Below are 22,149 nucleotides of genomic sequence, written 5' to 3' on the forward strand. Positions count from 1 at the left end.
CTGTGGCAGGGGTGGGGAGGGGTGTGTGTGACCCAGCCCCATATCTATGGCCTCTAGGGGGCGGAAAAGGCCTTTATTAATACGACAGTGGTTCAATCTGGGTTCTCAATTACAAATAGCAAAATCCATACTGATTACTTGAAACCACAAAAAACTTATTAAATAATAGTTTGATTGCTTACAGTATTGCTAGGAAGGTTGAGGAAATAGGCTCAAATCTTGGTTTCTAGGAACAGTTACCCAAATCAGCCACAACCAACACTTTAGCTACCAGTTGTGTCAGCAAGATGTAGGCCACATGCAGCACTTTCTCCTGCTCATTGCATGAAGGTACATTCATTGCCATGATCTAGGTTACCTATCCACCCCTTTTGAAAGGGAGTCTGCAAAAGATATTTTTCTTGATTGTACTTGTTAAGGAGGTACTTGAAGTGTGGGAAACTATCAAAATGTTTACAAATAATAGAGTAACAAATAATAGAGTCCCACTGGCAGGGAAGTATGTCCAGATGTCCTAAGTGCAGGAAAACCAAAATTCAGATTAACTGGGCCCACTCTTTTTAAAAGAGTGTTTTAATTGAATCACTGTGAAGTTGTTCATGATTGGATTTCAGTCATAGTATGTTCCAGTACCCATCCTTCACCAGTATACATTTCCCACCACCAATGTCCCCAGTTTCCCTTCGATCATCATCCCTATCTCCCACCCTCAGCCCACCCTGCCACTATGACAGGCACTATTTTTCTCTTTTCTCTTCTGTCTCTGTCTCTGTCTCTCTCTCTGTCTCTGTCTCTCTCTGTCTCTCTCTGTCTCTCTCTTCTTCTGGGTAATATGGTTTGCAATACGGGTACTGACGGGTTATCCCAGGGATAACCTTTACCTACTCCCAGTACACAATTCTTGTCCAGAGTTATCACCCAATTATCATTGTCATAATGGTCTCTTCTCTATCCTAACTACCCCCTCTACTTGTGGCAAGCTTCCAATAGTGGACCAGTCCTCCAGACCCTTGTTTCTGCTGTCCTTGGATATTAGTCTCGTATGTGTTTTTTTTATATTCCACAGATGAGTGCAGTCATTCTATGTCTGTCCCTCTTTTTCTGATTCATTTTGCTCAACGTACTCTCCATATCCATTCATTTATAAGCAAATTTCATTTGTTTTTCTTGGTGGCTTCATAATATTCCATTATGTAGATGTACTATAGTTTCTTTATCTAGTTGTCAGTTCTCGGGCACTTGGGTTGTTTCCAGATTCTGGCTATTGTGAATAGTGCTGCAATGAACATAGAAGTGGAGGTGGTGTTTCTGCTGTGCATATTGTGTTTCCCAGGGTTTATTACCAGAAAATTGGGGGTTTTGGGGGGGTAAGTCACACCTGGCAATGACTGAGCCCACTCTTGATTGACTCTTAATGTCAGCAGCAGACTGGGCACTGAGTGGAACTGGTCATGATGAAAATAGTTGACTATTTCATTCATGCCCATAAGTCCATGGGTAAGCTTCATTTTGCACCAGCAAACAAAGAGGACAGAAGCTTGCCCAGGTATTTATAGCATGGCAGAATCAGAGCCAGAACTTGGAATGCCTGGTAATATTTGGGCCTAACTTGAGTATTTCCTCCTCCAGAAAGTACCCTGAGAGTAGGCTGGGATCAAGTGTGCTGTCACATTCACACTGAAGTGTAATTACTGATTCTTCTAGATTTAAATCTCCTGCTCTATCAAGTAGGATAAAATTCTCTGCATTATCAGAGCTTGTTCCAGGACTGAAAACGTGATCAAGAGCCTGCCTGTCTTATTAGAGATGCTGACCTGAAAAGGGAGAGGTATAGCTGAGCTGGCCACTACTTGTGACTGACCTTGATGACTGAGAGAGAAGTCCAGGGGCCCTGCAGCTTAATTTGGTATCTCTGGGCCTTGGTTTCTCTCCGGTTGAGTTAGTTCTCCTGGCCGCCCACAGTGATACAGCTTGGATGCCTCACAAACTACCTAGGCCTTTGGATGACCGAGCGATACAGAGGGAAGGATAGTCTAGGAATTCAGAACAGGGAAGAACATATTTCCAAATCCAATGATGGGAGTAGGCCCAGTGAGGGGAGATACTGACCCATGAACCCCAAATCAGATCCAGAGCCCTCCTATCCTCATCCCTCCAGAGAAACAAAACCATGCTGGAAAAACAGTAAAATGCTCAGCTAAGCTTTATCAGCCACAGCTCAGCACCAGTTTTTGAATTAGAATATTCACAAGTAGCAGAGACATCTGTAGGAAGAATAACTGGGTCTGACATCCTGCAGGAGGCCGATCTAAATGTGTCCCATGACATCACCCTGGAGGGGAGACTGCCAGGATGTGCACCGAGGCCCGGGCACTTCTGCAGCAGAGTGCAGCAGAGGAAGACTAGGCCCGGGGTTTTCTCCATGGCTTCCAGACCTTGTGCTCAGCAAAGAAATGCTTTGTTGGTCTACTGGCCTGTGAGCGAATTGTCTGTCCACCTTCCTAAGCCAGTCCAGTCCTGGGAGATCCCTCCTTTCTGTCCAGACTTGTTTCACACAGGACAATTGAGCATCAGTAGGTCTTCACTTAATCAGCTGCCACAAGAAGTGGAATGGGGTCTTGGGGGTGGGGGTGGGGTGTTCTGATCATTGTGTCACCTTCTGAGAGGGATCTTGCCCACAGGCTCTGTGACAGCCCCTTGAGGAACACAGGGTGCCAAACCTGAGCACGAAAGATTCCATCAAAGTCCTTGTCAGGCAGTGCCTGAATTCCATCAAGAAGTTTGGATTCTCTCAGGAGTTTGGATCCTTCAACAGAGAAGAAGGTGGAGAGTGAAATAGGGGAGATGGTTCAGACACACCCCTGCACAGGGTGCGTACAAGGCAAACACTGGCAGGCGGGGCACACACGTCCCATAAGCACAGGCCTATACAACTTGTACCCCCTCTGCTGAGCCGTGAGTGCGCTACACAGGGTAGGTAGGTGATCTCTGCAGGCCCGAGGAGCCTCTTCTCTCATCCATTGTTCTCTGGTTCCCTGCCTCCCTCCTGGGTCAACTGGTGTCTGGCCAGGGAGAGCAGCCTGCAGACCCGGCTCTGCTGCCTGAGCGCTGTCCTCGGTGCTGGAGGCCTCGTGGGACATGCACGTTTGAGCGCTTGTGAGAGAGTTGGAAGGCAAACACCTCCAAGTTCCAGGTGTAGGTCTCCATCGGGGACCAGCGAAATGTCTACTGCACTCTTTAAGGAGAATGTACAACTGCCTTCCTCTTTCCAACCGCAGACAAGATACAGGTGTCCAACCCTCAGGTAGCTGGGCGGTGCTCCCAGACAAAGGCTTCTCAGACCCAGGTGTCAGTTTGGGTTGTGTTTGAGACCAGGAGTGTCTCCTCCCATCAGAGACACCTTTGACGCCGTGCGGTGTCCTGCGGCCTCGTGACTACACGGAGTGTCCCCTGACCTTGTGGCCTCAGATGCTCAGCTGTCTTCCTGTCTTCCTAATCTGGGGTTGCCCGAGGATCGTGCCCGAGTAAACCTTCCCCGTCGTCCCCCGTCCTCTCTGGCTCCCAGAGGCTCCCCTTCTCTCTCTGCAAACTCTGGTCCTCGGGGCATTCGAGTCCAAGCCGCAGGCGTGTGGTCTTCGTCGGAAAGGGGACCGCGCGCGACTCGGGTGCCTCCGGAGGCAGGTTGGCTGCTGGAGGTAAGCGGGGCGGCCGGCGTGGCGGGCTGCGTGGCGGCGGAGGCGCGGTGCCTCCCGCGCCCGGTCTCCGGCCAGTTTCACCCGAACGCCGGCTCCTGACGTTGGGGGCGGGTGCGCCGCGGGCAGCTCGGAGCAGCGGCCTGGCCCCTCCCCCGCCCGGGGCCTCGGCGGTTTGGAGCCGGGGGGAGGGGAGGGGGAACACCCCGGGACCCCTGCGGGCGGCCGGGAGGGCCGGGGTCTCCGCGCGCGCGCCGCGCCCTCCCCCTCCCGCCGAGCCTCCGCCGCGGCGCGGGGCGGGGGGGTGCGCTGCGGCGCGGGGGGCGGGGGCTAAAAATACCCGGCGGCGGCGCGGCGACTGCTGGGGCTGCGGGGCTGCCGGGCGGCTGGCCGCTGAGGCCGTGCGGGCCAGGCCGGGCCCGCCACCGACATGCTCACGTTCTTCCTCGTCTCGGGGGGCTCCCTCTGGCTGATCACGGGTGAGTCTCCGGCCCTTCCTTGTCCCCGAGCTCCCCCCGTTCCCGGCATGCGGTGGGGTCCGCCGGCCGGGTGGGGGTGAGTCCGCAAGCCCGGCAGCTGGACTGGTTCTCCCCGGGTCCGGGTTTCCGCCTAAGTGAACCGCGCCCCCACCCCCCCCCTCAGCCCCCGTCACCGCGCCGTGCATAATTCTGAGGGGCCGTGGGTCAGGTTTGGGCAGCGTCTGGGTCTGCGGGAATGAGGGGGCCTCGCTGCCGCTCTGCTCTTCAGGACCCCACGGCCTCCCTCTTGTTCTCGCGCCCCCTGCACTTTGGGCGAGGACCCCCAGCCAAAAGCACTGGACCCAGAGCCCCCTAATGCCAAGTGCAGGGACCGGACATCCTGGGTCATTTCCAGGGTCCAGAATGCCAGGAGACAGGCCCTGGAGGGCCTGCATCCCAGGACAGTGCCCTAGCGCTGCCTTCCCGCCCCAGTCAGCCGCTCTCCTCACACCGGGCGGGCCTGTCCTCCAGACTGAGTACAGACGCCCTAACCTGGCCCCCAGCCCCAGGTTTTGGGCCCCCACTGCTACACAACCCCTTCCTCTCACAGGCGTGCCCCTCCATTTTCTCCAAAAGCAGTCAGAAGCCCTTCTGAGTCCCTGTAGGCACCCTGTCTCCTCGCATCTCAGCAGGCTTCTCCCCACCACACACCTTTTTGGATGCTTTTTTGTTTGTTAGTTTTTTTGGTGCCACACTTGAGCATTGTCAGGGCTTACTCCTGTCTCTGTACTAAGGAATCACACCTGGTGGTGCTCTGGGGACCCCAGAAAATGCCAGGGATGGAACCTGGGTCCACTGTGTTCAAGGCAAATGCCCTATCCGCAGTACTGTCTCTCTGCCCCCCTCATTAGCAGTTTCGCCACTGTATCAGTCACTCCCCTCTGTCAGCCTGGGACTCCTCAGGGGTGCAGTACCATTATAGAGTATCCACCACAAGCAGATTCAAGCTGAATTTCTTAAGTGCTTGAAGCTTAAACTAGCCTTAAACCAGACCAAACCTCAAACAAATGCTCTCCAAATGTTAATGATTATTACTTCACATTCTAACAGCAGCATCAGAGGAGGTAAAAAGGTTCTTTCTAAGTCCAGGAGAGTCATCCCTTTGAAATCCTTATGTGAAACTTACGTGGATTTATTATTTACTATTCGTGCACACTTAGTGACTATCTGCACAAATCCACTCTCAGACCAGGACACATCCCAGGCTCCCATTGGCTCTTGCTGTGCGTATTGCAACAAACCCTACGAAGTTTGTTGGCATTATCCTTTTTACAGAAGTTAACTTTCCCACTGTCACATGGATATCTTTAAAAGGGCTCTAGCTTAGGTTTTATTGATTACCCATTGTTAAGCACTTAGAGGTAAGAGGTATGAGCCTACAGGGTTGGTGAGTCAGTAAATCACTTCAGACAACCTCTACCCACCCTGAGTCAGAACCTCCCCTGAGCTGGAGGGAGAGTGAGTGAGGCTGTAATCTCCTCCTGTCTGCTGGTGCCAGAGACTGTGCACAGCCATTTTGGACCTCATGTGCCTTCATCCTGGAGGCACGGTCAGGGCTAGAGCTAGTGCCAGGGATGAGGGATAGGAGTTATTGTCAAGATGGTGGTAGTAGTGCCCATTGTTTATTGTTTTGTTTTTGTTGTTGTTGGGCCATACCTGGCAATGATCAGGGATTACTCCTGGCTCTGCACTCAGGAATTGCTTCTGATAGAGCTCAGGGGACCATAAGTGATGTCAGGGATCGAACCCAGGTCGGCCACATACAAGGCAAATGCCCTACCTGCTGTATTATAGCTCTGACCGTGTGCTCACTGTTTATTGCCTGGGTGATAATCTCAGAGTCTCTCAGTGTCAGAAGCCCTTTCTTCAACTCTCAGGAGGCCGCTACCCAGGCAGGGTCCAAGGGCAGTTGGGCCTCAGTGGCTGCATGGAGATAACTGGAGGCCAAAGGAATACACATGGCAGGAACTAATAGAAGCCTGGGATGTGTTGTGGTCTGAAGGTGGAGTTGTGCAGGTACTTACTAAAAGTTTTAGTTTAGTAAGAAGGCGTCTGTACAGGCCTTCAGTCCTGCTTCACTGTGGTCTGTCTGCTTTCCAAAGGTCAAGTTTCCCTGAGTGGGGAAACTTGCTCCACTGCAGGGCTGTGGGAGTCTCTGGGTGATCAAGCAGGGCCAATCTTGGTGCAGGTAGCAGCCACACTTCTCTGTGCAAACAGGAAATGCTTCATAGAGGCCACACTAGGCCTAGGAAGACTGAGGCTGGTGTGTGGGACTCATTGATTGGAACACCTGAGCCACACACTGGGCTTTACCGGATCATGGGTGAACTTTGCTTTGGACTTTTCCTGGATCCCAGTCTCTCTCTGAGGACAGAGGGGCCTCCTGGGCTAGGACTGAAAACTTGTTCTGCCTTACAACAGTCAGGGGCCCATGGCAGCTTCCAGATCTCTCTGGGTCCGCCAGAATTAGAGCACCCTTGGCGTGATGGCACTTTTAGAGAATTATGTGGTTATTGTCGCTCAGTCTGGCCCTTGGAGACAGTAACTGCAGGGCGACAATGATGTGAAAGGGTAGCAGGAGCAACCTGGAGGCGGGATTCACTGGGGAAACAGCCTTGTACTCTGAGTTTTCTCCGCCCCGTTCCCACTGAGAAGACTAGCACCGTGTCCAACATTCACTTATGTGTAGTGAATACGAAAGCAAGTGAAGTCACTCCAGCCTCAGGCAGACCTTGTGCCTGGCCTCCATGATGGGGCGCTCAGAGGACGGGGGGAACAATGGGTTGGCATCTCTGCTGCCTCTATGACCCTGTGTGAGAAGTAGGAATTCACCATTATCCCTCCCCACCACCATTTTCTAGCTCATCCCTTTCTCCAGGCCAGTGTTTCCCAAAGTGCCCCTGCTGCCCCGAGGAGAGCACTGAAGCCATCCAGAGGGACGTTAGACACCTTTGGTGCAGTTGGGAATCCTTTCTGTCTCTTCACCTAAAAAAGGTAGATTTTGGGGCTGGAGCAGGTAGGGCATTTGCCTTGCACTCGGCCGACCCGGGTTCGATTCCCAGCATCCCATATGGTCCCCTGAGCATCGCCAGGGGTAATTCCTGAGTGCAGAGCCAGGAGTAAATCCTGTGCATCGCCGGGTGTGATCCAAAAAGCAAAAAAAAAAAAACCAAAAACAAACAAACAAACAAAAAGGTAGATTTCTTTCTGTATACTGGTGAAAGGACGGGGGTTGATGTTGAACATTGTATGACTGAAACCAAACCATGAACAACTTTGTAATGGTGTATCTCATGGTGATTAACTTAAAAAATTAAAAAGTATAGGGGCTGCTTCTGGAAAACAATTTGGACGACTCTCAAAAAATTAGATATTGAATTCCCATTTGACCCAGCAATACCACTGCTGGGAATATATCCCAGAGAGGCAAAAAAGTACAATCGAAACAACATCTGCACATGTATGTTCATCGCAGCACTGTTTACAATAGCCAGAATCTGGAAAAAACCCGAATGCCCCAGAACGGATGACTGGTTGAGGAAACTTTGGTACATCTATACAATGGAATACTATGCAGCTGTTAGAAAAAAGGAGGTCAAGAATTTTGTAGTCAAGTGGATGGGCATGAAAAGTTTCATGCTGAGTGAAATGAGTCAGAAAGAGAGAGACAGACATAGAAAGATTGCACTCATCTATGGTATATAGAATAACAGAGTGGGAGACTAACACCCAAGAACTGTAGAAATAAGTACCAGGAGGTTGACTCCATGGCTTCGAGGCTGGCCTCACGTTCCGGGGAAAGGTCAACTCAAAGAAGCGATCACCAACTACATTGTAGTCGAAGGCCATGTGGGGGAAGGGAGTTGCGGGCTGAATGAGGGCTAGAGACTGAGCACAGCGGCCACTCAACACCTTTATTGCAAACCACAACAGCTAATTAGAGAGAGAAAACAGAAGGGAATGCCTTGCCACAGTGGCAGGGTGGGGTGGGGGGGAGATGGGATTGGGGAGGGTGGGAGGGACACTGGGTTTACGGGTGGTGGAGAATGGGCACTTGTGAAGGGATGGGTTCCCAAACTTTGTATGAGGGAAGTATAAGCACAAAAGCATATAAATCTGTAACTGTACCCTCACGGTGATTCTCTAATTAAAAATAAATAAATTAAAAAAAAAAAGTATAGGGGCTGGAGAGATAGCACAGCAGGTAGGGCGTTTGCCTTGCACGCGGCCGACCTGGGTTCAAATCCCAGCATCCCATATGGTCCCCTGAGCACGGCCAGGGGTAATTCCTGAGTGCAGAGCCAGGAGTAACCCCTGTGCATCGCAGGTGTGACCCAAAAAGAAAAAAAACAAAAACAAAAAAATTAAAAAGTATATGTAAATAAAATTAACTAGGGGGGTAGGGGCCAGCGTGATAGTATTGGGGTAAGGCACTTAGCTTGCATGTGCCCAGTCTCAGTTCAAATCCACAGCACCATAATGTGATCCCTCCAGCACAGCCAGGAGTGATCCCTGAGCACAGTCAGGAGTAAGCCCCCAACGCTACTCATCTATGGGATGTAAAAAAGCACAGTGTAAGACTAATACCCAAGGACAGTAGGAACAAGGGCCAGGAGGACTGGTCCATGACTGGAAGATTGCCACAAGTGGCAGGGGGTAGAGGGGTGGTGGAGGCAGTTAGGTCAGAGAAGGAACCACCACTATGACAATGATAGTTGAATATGATCACTCTGGACAGGAACTGAATTCTAAAAAGTAGTAAAGGGATATGCATAATAACCTTTCAGTATCTGTATTGCAAGCCATAATGCCCAAAAGGAGAGAGAGAGAGAGAAAGAGAGAGAGAGAGAGAGAGAGAGAGAGAGAGAGAGAGAGAGAGAAAAGAAAAGTATATTCTATAGAGGTGTAGAGGCAGTTTGGGGAGGGGTGATGGGAAGGAAACTGGGGACATTGGTGTGGGAAATGTACATTGGTGAAGGGACAGATGTTGGAACATTGTATGATTGTATGACTGAAATCCAATAATTAAAAGAAATTTAAAAATAAAACAAAGAGCTCAGCACTGCTGGTTGTGGCAAAATAAAAACAAAACCCCACAAAAATACCTAAAAGGATGATTGGGTCGTAAGAAATATTCTCTTAGACAAAAGATACAAAAGCGTACTTAATTTTAAAAGTTTTAGGTTTTGACACTTATGTTTAGGTCCATATTACATTATAACTTGTTATTTTTTCTATTATTATTTTGGTGTGGAGACCACACCTGCCTGTGCTCAGGGCTGACTTCTGACTCTGATCTCAGGGATCACACCTGACAGGGGCCTGGGGCACCGTATGTGGTGCCAGTTATGAACTCAGATGTGTCACACGCAAAGTCAGTGTGTGACCCTCTGTACTATCTCTCTAGCCCCTATAACTTAATTTTTATATATGGTTTGAAATAAAGATTTGAATTTATTTTCAAATGAGGGGGGGAGGTAAATTTATAGGGGGCCTCTGAGTGCTTTTATTTTTTCAGAAAATGAGGCAGCAGGCTAAAGAAGTTTGGGGAGCCAGCTCTAGGCGAGTGCAACCCTTTCTTTGTTCTTGTACAGAGTGCCTCTGCACAGCCACACCCCGACGCTCGACGCTCGGTGACAGCTGCCAGGCTCTGCAGCTTGCAGGCATCTGCCAGAAGCAGGTAGGCTGAGCTCCAGGTAGAGTGAGGCCAGAAAGGGGGGTGCAGGAAGAAGTGGGAGGGAGTCCTCAAAATCTTGAGCCTGGGTACCCTGAATTGTGGCAGGTGTGTGGAATCTGCATGGGATCGGATTCTGGAGGTGAAGGTTCTATTTGGGATGGGCAGAGGAGGCCTCAGTTTGGCTGCGGTCACCAGGCAAAGCCACGGGAGGAGGGTGGTGGGCGGCTGTTGTGCTGCTGTGACTGAGAATAGCTGTGACCCAAGGGTGACCCACGCCAGGCCTGTGGGAGTAGGGCCTGGCTCTGCCCGGGCTCTGCTAACTCAGCTCAGCCCCACCTGCTCCCCACCCAGGCTCCCTGTAAAATAGAGGCTGGTAGAAGGTCCGGGCCATCCCAGAACCCAGAAAGATGGTGGAGTTGCAGGCAGAGCAGTAGGAGACACACCCCTGCAGCAGGCTTGGATGGCAGCATCCTGCACTGAGCCAGGGATCACTCACTTCAGTGCCTTCACCCCCTCCCGGCCTAGGGGAGGATACTGGGGCCTGACACAAGGGGGCAGCAGAACCCAGTCGTTCTGCTCTCTGGCTGCCTTTCAGTCCCTTGTGATTAGAAAGGATCTCAGGTTGACCTTCAGAAAGCCTGGCTTGGCTCAGCTACAGACCCAGATGGGACCCAGGCTGTTCCCAGCAAACCGGATTGAGTGAGCATGAGGCTCTGGCTTGTTTGCAAGAAGAGGCCAAAGATAGAAGCTTTTACAGTGTCTAGCGCATAGTAGGCACTCAAATATTCGTTGAATCATGTACTTTGTGTGTGTGTGTGTGTGTGTGTGTGTGTGTGTGTGTATGTGCGCGCGTGCGCGTGCACGTGTGGTGGGTTGCTCTGAGAGAGGGAAGTGTTTCCAACATGCTGATTTAACATTTCCCTGAAATGTTCCTGTTTCCTACCATGTGTCAAGCTCTGTATTCTGATTCTTTGCCAGCTTTCCTTGATTCTTCCCCACAACACTGTAGTGCTGTTACCGCTATTTAACAGATGAGTCACCAAGTAAGGGAGGGCTGGTAGCAGCCGTTCCAAAGCAAAGCAGTTCAACTGTGGGTGAGACCAGAAACTCAGAATTGCCATCCATAGAGGACTATAGGTAGTGTCAGCCAGGGTTTGAGACCCTCCAGCAGATTGTCAAGAGGCATAGACCAGGGAATGTCATTGTACAAGACTGTATTTTTTTTTCTTTTTGGGTCACATCTGGCGATACACAGGGGTTACTCCTGGCTCTTCACTCAGGAATTACTCCTGGCGGTGCTCAGGGGACCATATAGGGTGCTGGGTCGGCCGCATGCAAGGCAAACGCCCTCCCCATTGTGCTATCACTCCAGCCCCACAAGACTGTATTTAAAGAGAGGATGCACATACAGTGTCAAGAGCAGAGCCTGGCACGTGGGAGAGGGCTCATTAGGTTTTACAAAGATAATATTGACCTAGACCTTTCTTAGAGACTGATGTATAACTCTGGAATACAGAGAGGAAAGAAGGAAAGAGAGGGGCTGGAGCGATAGTATAGTGGGTAGGGTGTTTGCCTTGCATGCAGCTGACCCGGGTTCGATCCCTAGCATCCAATATGTTCCCCTGAGCACTGCTAGGAGTAATTTCTGAGTGCAAAGCCAGGAGTAACCCCTGTACATCGCCAGATGTGACCCAAAAAGTGAAAAAAAAAAAGAAAGAGAAGGTATTTCAAGCAGAGAGAGCTGCATGAAGGGAGATTGGCAATAGAAATGAGCTAGATAGACCATTGTGCTTGGCTAGGGATTTCTCCAGGCTGGCTTCTATAGGGCCTAGAAAGCTGGACTGCTCAGCATGGACTAGATTCTGTTTGGTAACTGCACCAAATTGGGCATGTGGTTGGTCATGGTGACACTATTTCTTCGCTCCACCAGCCACACGCATACTCCAGTGATACAGATTTTCCTGAAGTATAAAGCTTTGGAGCTCTTCTGTAGCCTTGTGATTGATTTTGTTCGTAGGCCAGAGATCTCCTCTCTGACCCAGCCCAGGGTCTGGCAGGCGATGTGCCTTGGTGCCTTTTACAGAAATAAAAGGTACCTGAATTTCCTGAGAGTAATTTATTCTAATATGATTCATAAGCTGTTTTCTCACCACCAGTTGATTAGCAAATGGCGGCTTGACTGTCCCACAGTGCCTGGGAGACGGTGCCTTGTGGTGGAGCAGTCAGGCCAGCCCAGCAGGCGTACCCACAGGCAGTGCCAGGGAAGCCCTCACCAACCTGAGTGCTGAGAACTCAAGAACAGGAGGTGCCCCAGAAGTGTTTGAATGAATGAATGGATGGATGGATGGATGGATGAAGGAAATAAGGAACTAAGCTGAAGTCAAAGGGCTGTTTTATGGAAAGTAACCTCTTGGGTGAGTTCCTACTATTTTTTTTAGAGTCCCAAGTTTGCAGCCTCCTGGTAGGCTGAGTGCTGTAGCCAAGCAGAGTAAGAGGACGCCCCATGGGAGGCTCCATTCCCTTGCTGGTCTAGTTGTGATGGCCTCATTCCCAGGTGGCCAGAGATGCCATGAATCACCCATTGGGCCCCAAGATTGTCTGGGAGGAAAGATTTTGATTATTTTTCGGAATGTCAAGGGCTGACCCTCCCATGGTTGCTTAGCAGCTCTGGGAACCCTTGGTCTGTGGTCATTCCCCTTAGCACCTATCTCATTCCTTGTTGTGCCTAACTCATGGGAGATTTGGGGTCTGTGATAGGTAAAAGTGGGTAGATGGATATTAGGCTGGGTCACACCGAGCTATCCTGAGGCCAACCTGTACCTCAGAGCACAAAGAACTAAAAAGACCAATGAGTCCCACCTTTGTCCCGTGTCTGCCCTTCCTGAAGACACAGTTCCCTTCTCAACAATTGGCTTCGGGTGGGTGCTTTGTGTGAAAGGTTGGGGCAATAGCTGGCCTCTGATTTGCCGTCTCCTCATGCATTCTGGGATAGTCTCTCCTGGGGTTTCAGAGCCCAGTCAGGCCAGGATGGTGCCTATGAGAGAACATTTAGCAGCTCAGTTTTCAGACCCTGAGATAAGCAAATCTGAGTTGACATTTGCTGGAGCCAGGAACAGGTCTAGTGATTAAGGACTGTTGGAGGATGGACCTGTGGGCCTACTTGAATGGGCAGCTCTGATCAGTTCCGAGAAGCCTGCTCCACTCTCAGGAAGGAGCGGGTGGGGGTGGGGGTGGTTCCTGGGGGCAGAGCTTGGCCCTGCCACAAAGCCCTGCTTCTCCCTCGGGTGTGTGGTTGATTGTGGGGCTAAGATTCCAGTGGAATCGTCCTGGCCACTCACTCCTGCACCAGCCGGGGCAATAGATTGTTCTTGGAGCCTGCTGCAGTTCTTGCTGAATAGGCAGAAGCCAGTGGGAGGAACAGTGAGGTTAGCCTACGATTGAACAGCAAGGCCAGCTGGAGGCCCTGCAGGACGGACATGCGCAGATGTGATGGGAAGGTGGTCAGAACTGGTGTCCAAAGCAGCAGGATGGAATGTGGGCCACCTGTGAAATTGCAGGGGATGTTGGCCAGAGGTGGGATGGTGTGAACCAAGAGCCTAACGAGAGGAAGGCACTTAGCTATTTGGAGAAGGGGGACTCAGATGAGACCCATCAAAGCCCCAGTGACCCCTTAGGAAAGGGTCAGTGCCTCTAGCTCTCTGCTCTGCTCTCTAGAATGAGAGGATCTGTATGGAGCCACCTATACCCCAGGACCTTGCCTGGTGGCCAGAGAACTTCAGTTATGGTGACAATGCCTTGCAGAAGATGACTTAGCTGTGCCTTCTGGGAAACATCTTCAACTCACTTGGATTCAGTTCTCCACCCTGATGGTAGGCAAGCCCTGGCTGTGCCCGAGAGGGTGATGAGAAAGTTTGGGGAGAGGATAAGCTGGTGAGAGATGTGGGGGCACATGTCCCTGAGTTTCATGTCAAGGTGTAGACAGTGGGGATGATGGTGACTGAAGCCCCTTTTCTATCTGCATGAAAGTTTCCTCCATGATCTCTCAGAGGAATGCATGCCTGTCCTCTGGGCTTCATGGCAGTGGCAGCCAAGGATGGAGCATTAGTGGATGGTCATCAGAGATGAGTATTTTTTTTTTGTCCAAGGTATAGCTGGAGCCTGCAGGCAAATCTGTGGCTCGGGAGAGTTTCTAAGTAGTTTTGCCCTAGATTTCCTTTCAAGCCAGACTGTCTTCTGTGTGTTTGAGGTCTGGCTGTGTCCTTGTCTGCTGGCAGTGGTGATCTGGGTTACATCGGTGCTCTGGAGCTTTCGAGACAAATGCTGAGACTCCCTCACTGCCCCCTAAACCCGGGGGTCAGCAGAGCTGCCTTCCCTCCTTGAAAATCTGAAGTCTTGATGTATCCCCAGAGCAAATGGTTCCACATAGGGGTCTCACTCGCCCCTGCATCAGCACAAGGGTAGCTCTGTGGGTGAAAGGCAGAGGGTGCTCATGGCCTCCATTCCTCAGCCCTTCTCTCTGCCCAGTGAGGTCTTGTGGTACCACGTGTCTGTTTCTCATTCCTCTCTCCGTGTTTACCACCCATGCCAGGAGAGTTCCCCAAGTTCCCTCTTACAAAAAAGGTTGCCAGGGCCAGAGAGTACAGCGGGTAAGGCACTTCCCTTGTATACTGCCAACCTGGGTTTGACCCCTGGCACCCCATGTGGTTCCCCAGGCACCACCAGGAGTGATCCCTGAGTGCAAAGGTAGGAGTAAGTCCTGAGCACAGCTGGCTGTGCCCCCAAACAAAAAATAAGAAGCTACTAGCCTAGACCCAGCCATTACTAATTTTGAAAAAGGACAGTGTCCCTATAAACTGTTTCTTATTCCTGGGACTCTGCCCTGACACCTGATAGCACTTTCCTTAGTGCCCTCAGAGGCCTCTGACTTCTTTTGAACATATGGCAGTTAGTGGGACTCCTTCGATGGTGCTCTTGGCAGGTCTGCACAGAGAATGGCCAGCAGCCTTCCTGGGCCAGCCAGGGCCTCATTTTGCTTAAGTCTGAAAGAGAGTTTTGTTTTCTGGTGAGAACAGCCTCAGCCTGGCCCAGTGCCTGGAACCAGCGGCAGGAACACCAACTCTTTCATGTGACAGCCCAGAGGGGAGATGCCCAGGCCAGCAGGGCCCTCCCCTTTGCGCTGTAGGAGGTGCTCATTTGCATAGTCCCCATTCATTCTGGCCTTGAAAAGGGGGCCTGAGTTCTCAGGGCTCAGCCAGGGCTGGACTGCCTGGCCTGGCCTTAACCCTGTGGCTGCCATAGGGTCCCACTGGTCAACAGCAGCACTTGGAGGGGTGTTAGGAAAGATGATTCAGGACTTTCTGGGTCTTGGGGATGACTTCCTTCCCATGAGGGGAGTAGAATGCAATCTTGTTTCTTCTCATGGCTTTCAGGAGAGGAAGTCAAATTCTAGGGAAGCCAGACAATGAAACTGTGTATCACATTTGCAAAAAATTAACTTTTAGCCCATTGTCTGCTCTGTGAGAAAAATCCTGAGACCTGGGGTGGCGGTGGGTAGAGGAACCTTGGAGGCACAACTTGCACATGTCACTCTTGCATCTAAAGTCCCTGGGTGCTAGACCAAGGGAGTGGTGAGTGCCACCGACTTGCCTGACTCTGCAGACCTGAGGCTGGAGGACAGCACCTGCTAAATGCAGTCCTCCCAGTTCTCCATGCTGCCAGGCCGCTGCTCTTGCCAGGAAGTCATGGCAGATCACAGGCTCCAAGTGACTGACCGATGCACTCTGTCACTCTGTGTCCTTCTTGAAAACAACTCCTTCCCACACTCCATGGAGCCTTTCCTTGCTTCCCTTTCCTGGGGGGGGGGGGGCTATGCCTGTGCTTCTGTCCTTGATGTGCTTACCCCGCAGCCAGACTGTGCTCCTGAGGGAGCAAGTAGGCAAAGGTTTCCCTCTCTTCCTCCCCCACCCACTTCAGGCCCTGAGTGGGACCCTCCCTTTTTTAAGGTGCTCCCTGCTAACTGGAGGTTACACCCTACACTGGTTGTCCCCGGGCCTCCTGCACTGGGATGCAGAGAGCATGGATGGCCCCACTGAGAATGGATCATTTCTGGGCTCGCCTCTGCAGCCATGTGTCCAGAGGGTCTGGAGGTAGCCATGGATCTCTCCTGGCCTCATGGCCTGCAGCAGGGAGGGATAGTGTTGCAGCCCCGGGCTCTGGCTTCCTGCGCATGGGGCCCGGCCAGGGGGGTTTCCTCTGCTTAAGTGATACTCAGGGCCCTCACCAGTTCCCTGGCTAGGCTTCTTGTCTACACTTCCAGAGTTTGGTGTGGAAGGTGGGAGGGCGAGGCCAGGGCTAATACATCCCGTGTGACAGTTTCCAAAAGAACTTCTGCGATTGCCTTATGACAGTTTCCAAAAGAACCTCTGCGATTGCCTTAGCGCCTGCTAAACCAACTTGCTGGGAGAATTTTGTAGGGCATGGTTTGTAGTGAGGACTACATTTATCTCAGAGCTTGTGAAAGACACTGTGTTTCTGTTGGCTCCTCTGTTCTCAAGGCTGTTTGTATTTTTAAGTTCTTGGGAGGGTTGTCCGAGCCTGGCTCCCCGGTGCGTCCTGAGGAATGTGGGCCTGTGTTCCCTGAACTGGGTTGGGGTGAGTGAAATGCTTGGCGAGGGGCTGACCCGTGGTTGTGGCGCAGGGGGACTCTGGAGGCTGCTGCCTACACGGGTGGCTGGAGTGGGTCTTTCCATGTTCAAGAGACTTAGTTGAGCCTTAAGGTTCCTCAGGGACTCTCGACGACTGAACCACTGTGTCACCCAGCAACCCTGCAGCGTGGACCCGCCTCACGGGGAATGTGCCTGGTCTTACCTGGTAATTCCCAAGTCGGGAAGGCCCTGGGCCTCATCTCTGCCCCAGCCGTCTGTGGTTTCTTTGGTTTCTTTAAGTCTAATGAAAACCCAGGGGGAAGATGGAGGAAAGAGCCCTCTCAAGGTACTGAGGCACCGGGTAGAATCCCCCTGCAGATACCTAGAGGGCCGTGGGGTGAGGGCTTGGTCACGTGGGTGCTGCTTCAGTGTGTGACAGTATGGTGGTACGTGCTTTCTTGCTCTCTTAACCTGGTCACTGCTCCGCCCCCCCCCCCTCTTCTTGGTGCAAAACCACTGCCTTGATGCCTTGCTCCTGGCACCTTGGCACTACCAGCCAAAACTTTGGTTGTGGTCACTACATTTCCTGAGCCCAGAAGTTGTCCTGAGCAGCATTAAAGAAACCTTTGCTCTTATTTAATGACATGTCCAAAAATGCCTGGAGAAAAGGAAGGGTGCTGCAGAAAGGAAGTGGAAAGGTTTTTGTGGGTGAAGTGAGGCCTTATGCATCCAAGTGGGTTTTGGGGGGCTGGGACCCCAATGAGGTCAGCTGATCAGGGAGCTTTCATGCCCAGCCTGCCTGGGAGGAGGAGGAACTCAGTCCCAGGGAAGGCATGGAGGGAGGCCTGAGGGCTCTAGTGCGAACAGGCAGTTTTGGCAAACAGGTCTGCAGAGAGAGGGCACGGGGCACTGGACTGTGGCCTGGGAGTCCTGCAGCAGAGGCCATGGGTGGGGTGGACATTCTCGGGCTGGGCATTGGTGAGCTAGTCTGGACTCAACCTTCACCACCTTGCAGTGGCTGTTGCAGGTCGGTAAGGAGCCAGCCACATCCTCACTATGGAAACCGGGGTGCGGACAGAGCTATATCTGATACAGCTCCCCACCCCTCCCTTTAGAGACATGAGCTTGCAGGATGAGTCCAACACTTCAGTCTCCCCCAAGTTGTCTGTCCAATCAAGATGTCCATCCCAACCGTGGTGTCTGCTGCTGGACTCCCAGCCACAGTCCAGTGACCTCGTGCCCTCTCTCTGGAGACCTGTTTGCCAACACTGCAGGAAGTTCAGAGCTCACATCTGGTCCCCACAGGCCAGGGTGTGGACTCAAGCCTCAAGGTGGCCAACCCCTGGGCAGCCAGGAGGGCATCTGTCTGAGTGGGTGTCCAGAGGGGCTGTGCTACCCTGGGCTCCTGTGCTGGATGTCCACCTGCTGACTATGACCCTTGCTCTGCGCACCCCTCACCCCCTGTGCATCTCAGATCAAGTATTTTATCATCCCAGATATGCTCATTTCCGTCTTCTCTGGTGATACTTGTTGGAATTTTGGGGGAGGGGCTGTCAGGATGCCCTTCGCCCTCAGAAATGCTCTGCAGAGTTGCATCCCCGGTGACTTCCCCTGCCCCAACACACTTTCGCTGGTAGCACATCCCAGTCCCTGGCCCCTGCTGCATGTGAAGAGGCTTTGTCCTTAAGCTATTCATTTGGCAGACTCCTGTCAGGGACTGAGACAGGGTGTGGGGCGAGAGGGGTGTGAATTGGCAGCCTGGCAGAGTGGGGGTTAAGGCTGGGTGGCTTAGCTGTGAGCTGATCTGAGTCAGCCCCGCCCTGTGTGAGCAGGGAGGGGGGCAGCTGGGGCCTTGAGGGGCCAGCAGCTCCTCATAGAGCTGTCCTGTGCCCAAGTGCCTGCCAGACCTGCCCTCCCAGCTGCCTGGGAACCTCCGTCACACGGGTCAAGCCGCAGCTCGGCTCCTTAGGGCAGGCGCTGTTGCCAGTTGCCATCGTTGCCACAGGCTGTCCCCTGGGCAGAGCCTCCGCTGCTCCTGTGCTTTGGTCAAGATGTGGTAAGCTCTCTCCCCAGCCCCACGTGCCCTTCTCAGAGGGAGGCTGACTCGCGTGGGAGCCGGGCTCAGCCTGCCAGTGCCAGGAGCCCGCTGGAAAGGTAGGGTGCGCGTGCGTGTGCCTCTGCAGGGTGAGTCTGAGCCGCTTGACTGGCAGGTAGTGATGCACCTGCTAACTGCTCTGTGCTGCGTGTTTTCTCTCCCCGTGTCCCCAGCCTGGCTCTCTCTACCAGCTTGTTGGAGATGAGACCGGGAGAGGTGGAGGAGGTGGGGAGCTGAGGAAGTACTTTAAACCCTGGGTAGCTGCCCTGTGCTTTCTATTCATTTTGTGCCAGCCTCAGAGGTTTTCAGAGCCCCAGAGTCCGATCGGCGAAATCCTCACCTTGTTTGGAGATTTCTAGGTGATGGAGAGAGGCTGAGACGATGCTCAAGTGAGGGAGGAAATGGGATCACGGAGGTCCTCCCTGCAGCCATGAGTTTGGACTTTTGTCCTGGGATAGTGGGGAGTTCAAGAAGACTTTGGAGCAGTGGCATGAGTTGGCTACACTGTGTCAAGAGGAATCACTTGGTCCTCAGTGGAAGCAGAGCTGAAGAAGCTGGGGGAGCTGGAAGGCGGCTCGGGCTGCACTGCACTAGCTGGTGACCAGACCCAGAGGCCCCGGGTGTAGAGCAGAGCAGTGAGGCCTGAGATGCTGTGGTAGTCCTGACAGCCTGTAGCAGAAGAGTGAGCCGGTCCCTGTGTGTTGGATGAAGGGGCCAGGCCAGTAGCTGGTACTTGGAGCTGAGCCAACGACCTCGGGGTTTTTTTATCACAGCCATCCTCGGGGCCAGTCTTCCTTCTCCTGGGCTCCCTTCCTTCCGTTTCTGTCCCTTCCTGGGTTTCGAGAGCAGTGCCCTTTACTGCTCACCTGTCATGTGCCCTGAGCCAGTAGAGGACGTGAGAGGTGGGGTGGGTGGTCTCAGTGCCCCCAGACTGTGCCACCTGAATTGTCGTCTGAATTGTTCTGTGCCACAGGGGAAGAGGCTCTGCTTGCTTAGTGCTGAGGGCTGGGTGTGCCTGCCAGGTGAGTATTTACAAACACTTACAGCAGCTCACTTGGCAACACCAGCTCCACTGCTTCCCTGGGGTGCTTCTTGCCCCCCCCAAACCCCCATGCCCATGCTGTAACCAGGAGAGCCTCCTGAGGCTGGGAAGAAGGCAGCCATAGCTGGGCCCTCAGGGGACAGAGGAGCCAGGGTCTTGGGAAATAATGAAATCAGATGTCTGTGCGGCCACAACTCTGCCCTACCCCATGCCAAGGGCTCAGTGGCGCGGGCTGGCTCAGAGGCCCATGTCCTCAGAGGACCCATACGCACAGCTCAGTTTGGTGGCCGCTCCCAGGTCTGAAGACTCGTAGGATAAACGCGAGCAGTCTGGACTCTGAGCAGGACCTGGAAGAGTGACACCCAGTGGTGGCTGCCCAGTGGGGAGGAGCCCAGCCACCGTCCATGGCTCCTGTGGAGGAGGGGTGCCCATCCCCCTGCTGTCACACCGGGCCAGTGGGCTTCCACTGGGCCCAGCTGTGAGGAGATGAGGGGTTCTGGACTGTGAGGCGGCGACTCCGAGCGGTGACTCTCGGGGTTAGTGGCGCTGTAAAGGAGAGCATGAGCTGTGCGTGGGGATAGGAGGGGGCAGCGCAGCACCAGGCAGAGGCGGGGATGCTGTAGTTTAGGCCGAATCCCCGCTCCCCCACCTGCTCCCCATGAGTCTGCGAATGGCAAGGAACTTCTGCAGGGCTGTGTGTGGAGCTGTGAAGTGGAGCTTCGGGGCGAGTGGGCACAGTCCCCCCAGGCACCAGGACCTCTATCCGGTCGGTACTCCCTTTCCGGGCACTGGGGAGCTTCGGGGATAAAAGCTCAGCACGTCTGGAAGCCAGCCTGGCAGATTTGCAGCCTGCAGCCTTGTTTATGATTTCTTGGGTTTCTGATATTATTTCCTGGACAGAATATTCTGTTTGCTAAAGGCTCTGTGGACTCCTCAACTCCAGCCTCTGTATTTGCTTGGGACACCTTTCCTATTGGACTGGAGTGATGGCACAGCGGGTAGGGCGTTTGCCTTGCACGCAGCCGACCCGGGTTCGATTCCTCCATACCTCCCGGAGAGCCCGGCACGCTACCGAGAGTATCCTGCCCGCGCAGCAGAGCCTGGCAAGCAACCCGGGGCGTATTCGATATGCCAAAAACAGTAAAAACAAGTCTCACAATGGAGACGTTACTGGTGCCCACTAGTTCAAATTGATGAACAACAGAACGACAGTGCTACGACAGTGCAGTGCTACCTTTCCTATTGGTCTTTTGGTGTCAGTGTCCACATCTCAGTGTCACATCTCACTTCCTGCTGGGAGTCTGTCCAGCATCTCCTCTGGCTCCCCCAAGCCCAATCTTCACTCCTCAGCCCTGCTGTCTGCCTCGTGGGTCTCCCAGGGGCCAGCGGCAAGCCTTCATGTGAATGAGCAGGGGTCACCTGAAGGTCTCAGGGTTGGCGTGTCTGCAGGCAGCTGGGTAGATGACCTGGCCACTCCGCACTGTTCTCTGTCAAGCCAGCTGTGACTTAGTGTCTCCATTTACAGCTTACGGAAGTGAGTGCTCAGGAGGCCAGCTGGCCGCTTGCCTAGCACCATCCCCAGAGCAGTTTTTCTTGGTAAATTCACTGTGGGCCCTAGCTGGGCTTCTGCTCCGCTTATGGAGAATTTTAATTTGATCAATATGCCTGGAGTGGTTTGTTCCTGTGGGATGGCAGCATAACTGTCCCCACTGTAGGAGGTTGCCAGTAAAACTAGAATCCCCACTCAGAAACTCAGAGAGCGTGCTCTGGCCAGCTGAGAGTTCACTTTGCTTCCCGAGGAGCACCACACCCCCATCTCTGTGGGTAGTTGATGAGTGTTGCCAGAATTCAGACAACCTGTTCACAGAATGCGGAGACCTGCAGGGCCACAGTGTCAGGGCCCCACCATGTCTGCCCAGTGTGGGGACCAGCCTGGGTTTGGGTGCTCCTGAGGATTGACAAGCAACAACCCTAGTTGTTGCTCTGGTCCCTGCTTTATGTGCTTGATGTCTCCATTGTAAAGTTGGGGAGCAGAGGCCCAAGGAGGGGGTAGTTTATTCAACCTTGTGTGGCCTGCAAGAGAAAGAGGAGGAGTCTGAACCACGGGATTTTACTGGCCGCCTTGCCAGTGCAGTGATGCTATCGTTTGTGCATGCCCTTCGCTGGGACTCTGGCAGACCTATCTTGTCAAGGGTCAGACTGTCGCTGACTGTCCTCATCCCTGGGCTGCAGAGTTGTTACTGCTCAGTTTCTCACCAAGAAGGGAAACCCCAGCCACGCTTGTGAAGGGTCAGGGCTGGCAAGGAGTGTGGTTGATGCTCGGCGGCCTGGAGCCCTCCTGCCCTCAGCAGGCCGGCAGACCTGTGGGTGTCGTACGGCACTGCTGACCTCAGTCCAGCTGGGCAGTGACACAGAGGAGATCCAATGGGGTAATAGAATCCAATGTGCAGCCCCTACTACCACCTCCTTTTGTTCTGGAAA

The 22,149-nt window shown here is 52.9% G+C and overlaps 1 protein-coding gene across 5 annotated transcripts in view; it reads left to right on the forward strand.

Annotated features, from left to right (window-relative positions):
* The first annotated feature begins 4,013 nt into the window (after positions 1-4,013).
* ACSL6 (acyl-CoA synthetase long chain family member 6) overlaps positions 4,014-22,149 on the forward strand; it is a 66,160-nt gene continuing 48,024 nt past the window's right edge. For 2 of the 5 annotated variants that reach the window (XM_055142912.1, XM_055142911.1), the window contains exon 1: positions 4,014-4,171. In XM_055142912.1, coding sequence (XP_054998887.1) covers positions 4,123-4,171 — 49 coding nt within the window. In that variant the 5' untranslated portion in view covers positions 4,014-4,122. Of the gene's footprint in view, positions 4,172-9,804; positions 9,891-18,401; positions 18,686-22,149 lie in introns of those variants that run through there. The other 3 variants (XM_055142913.1, XM_055142916.1, XM_055142915.1) reach the window with 3 other exon arrangements.

Source organism: Sorex araneus, chromosome 6, assembly GCF_027595985.1.
Source record: "Sorex araneus isolate mSorAra2 chromosome 6, mSorAra2.pri, whole genome shotgun sequence".
In the NCBI taxonomy this organism is placed as follows: domain Eukaryota; kingdom Metazoa; phylum Chordata; class Mammalia; order Eulipotyphla; family Soricidae; genus Sorex; species Sorex araneus.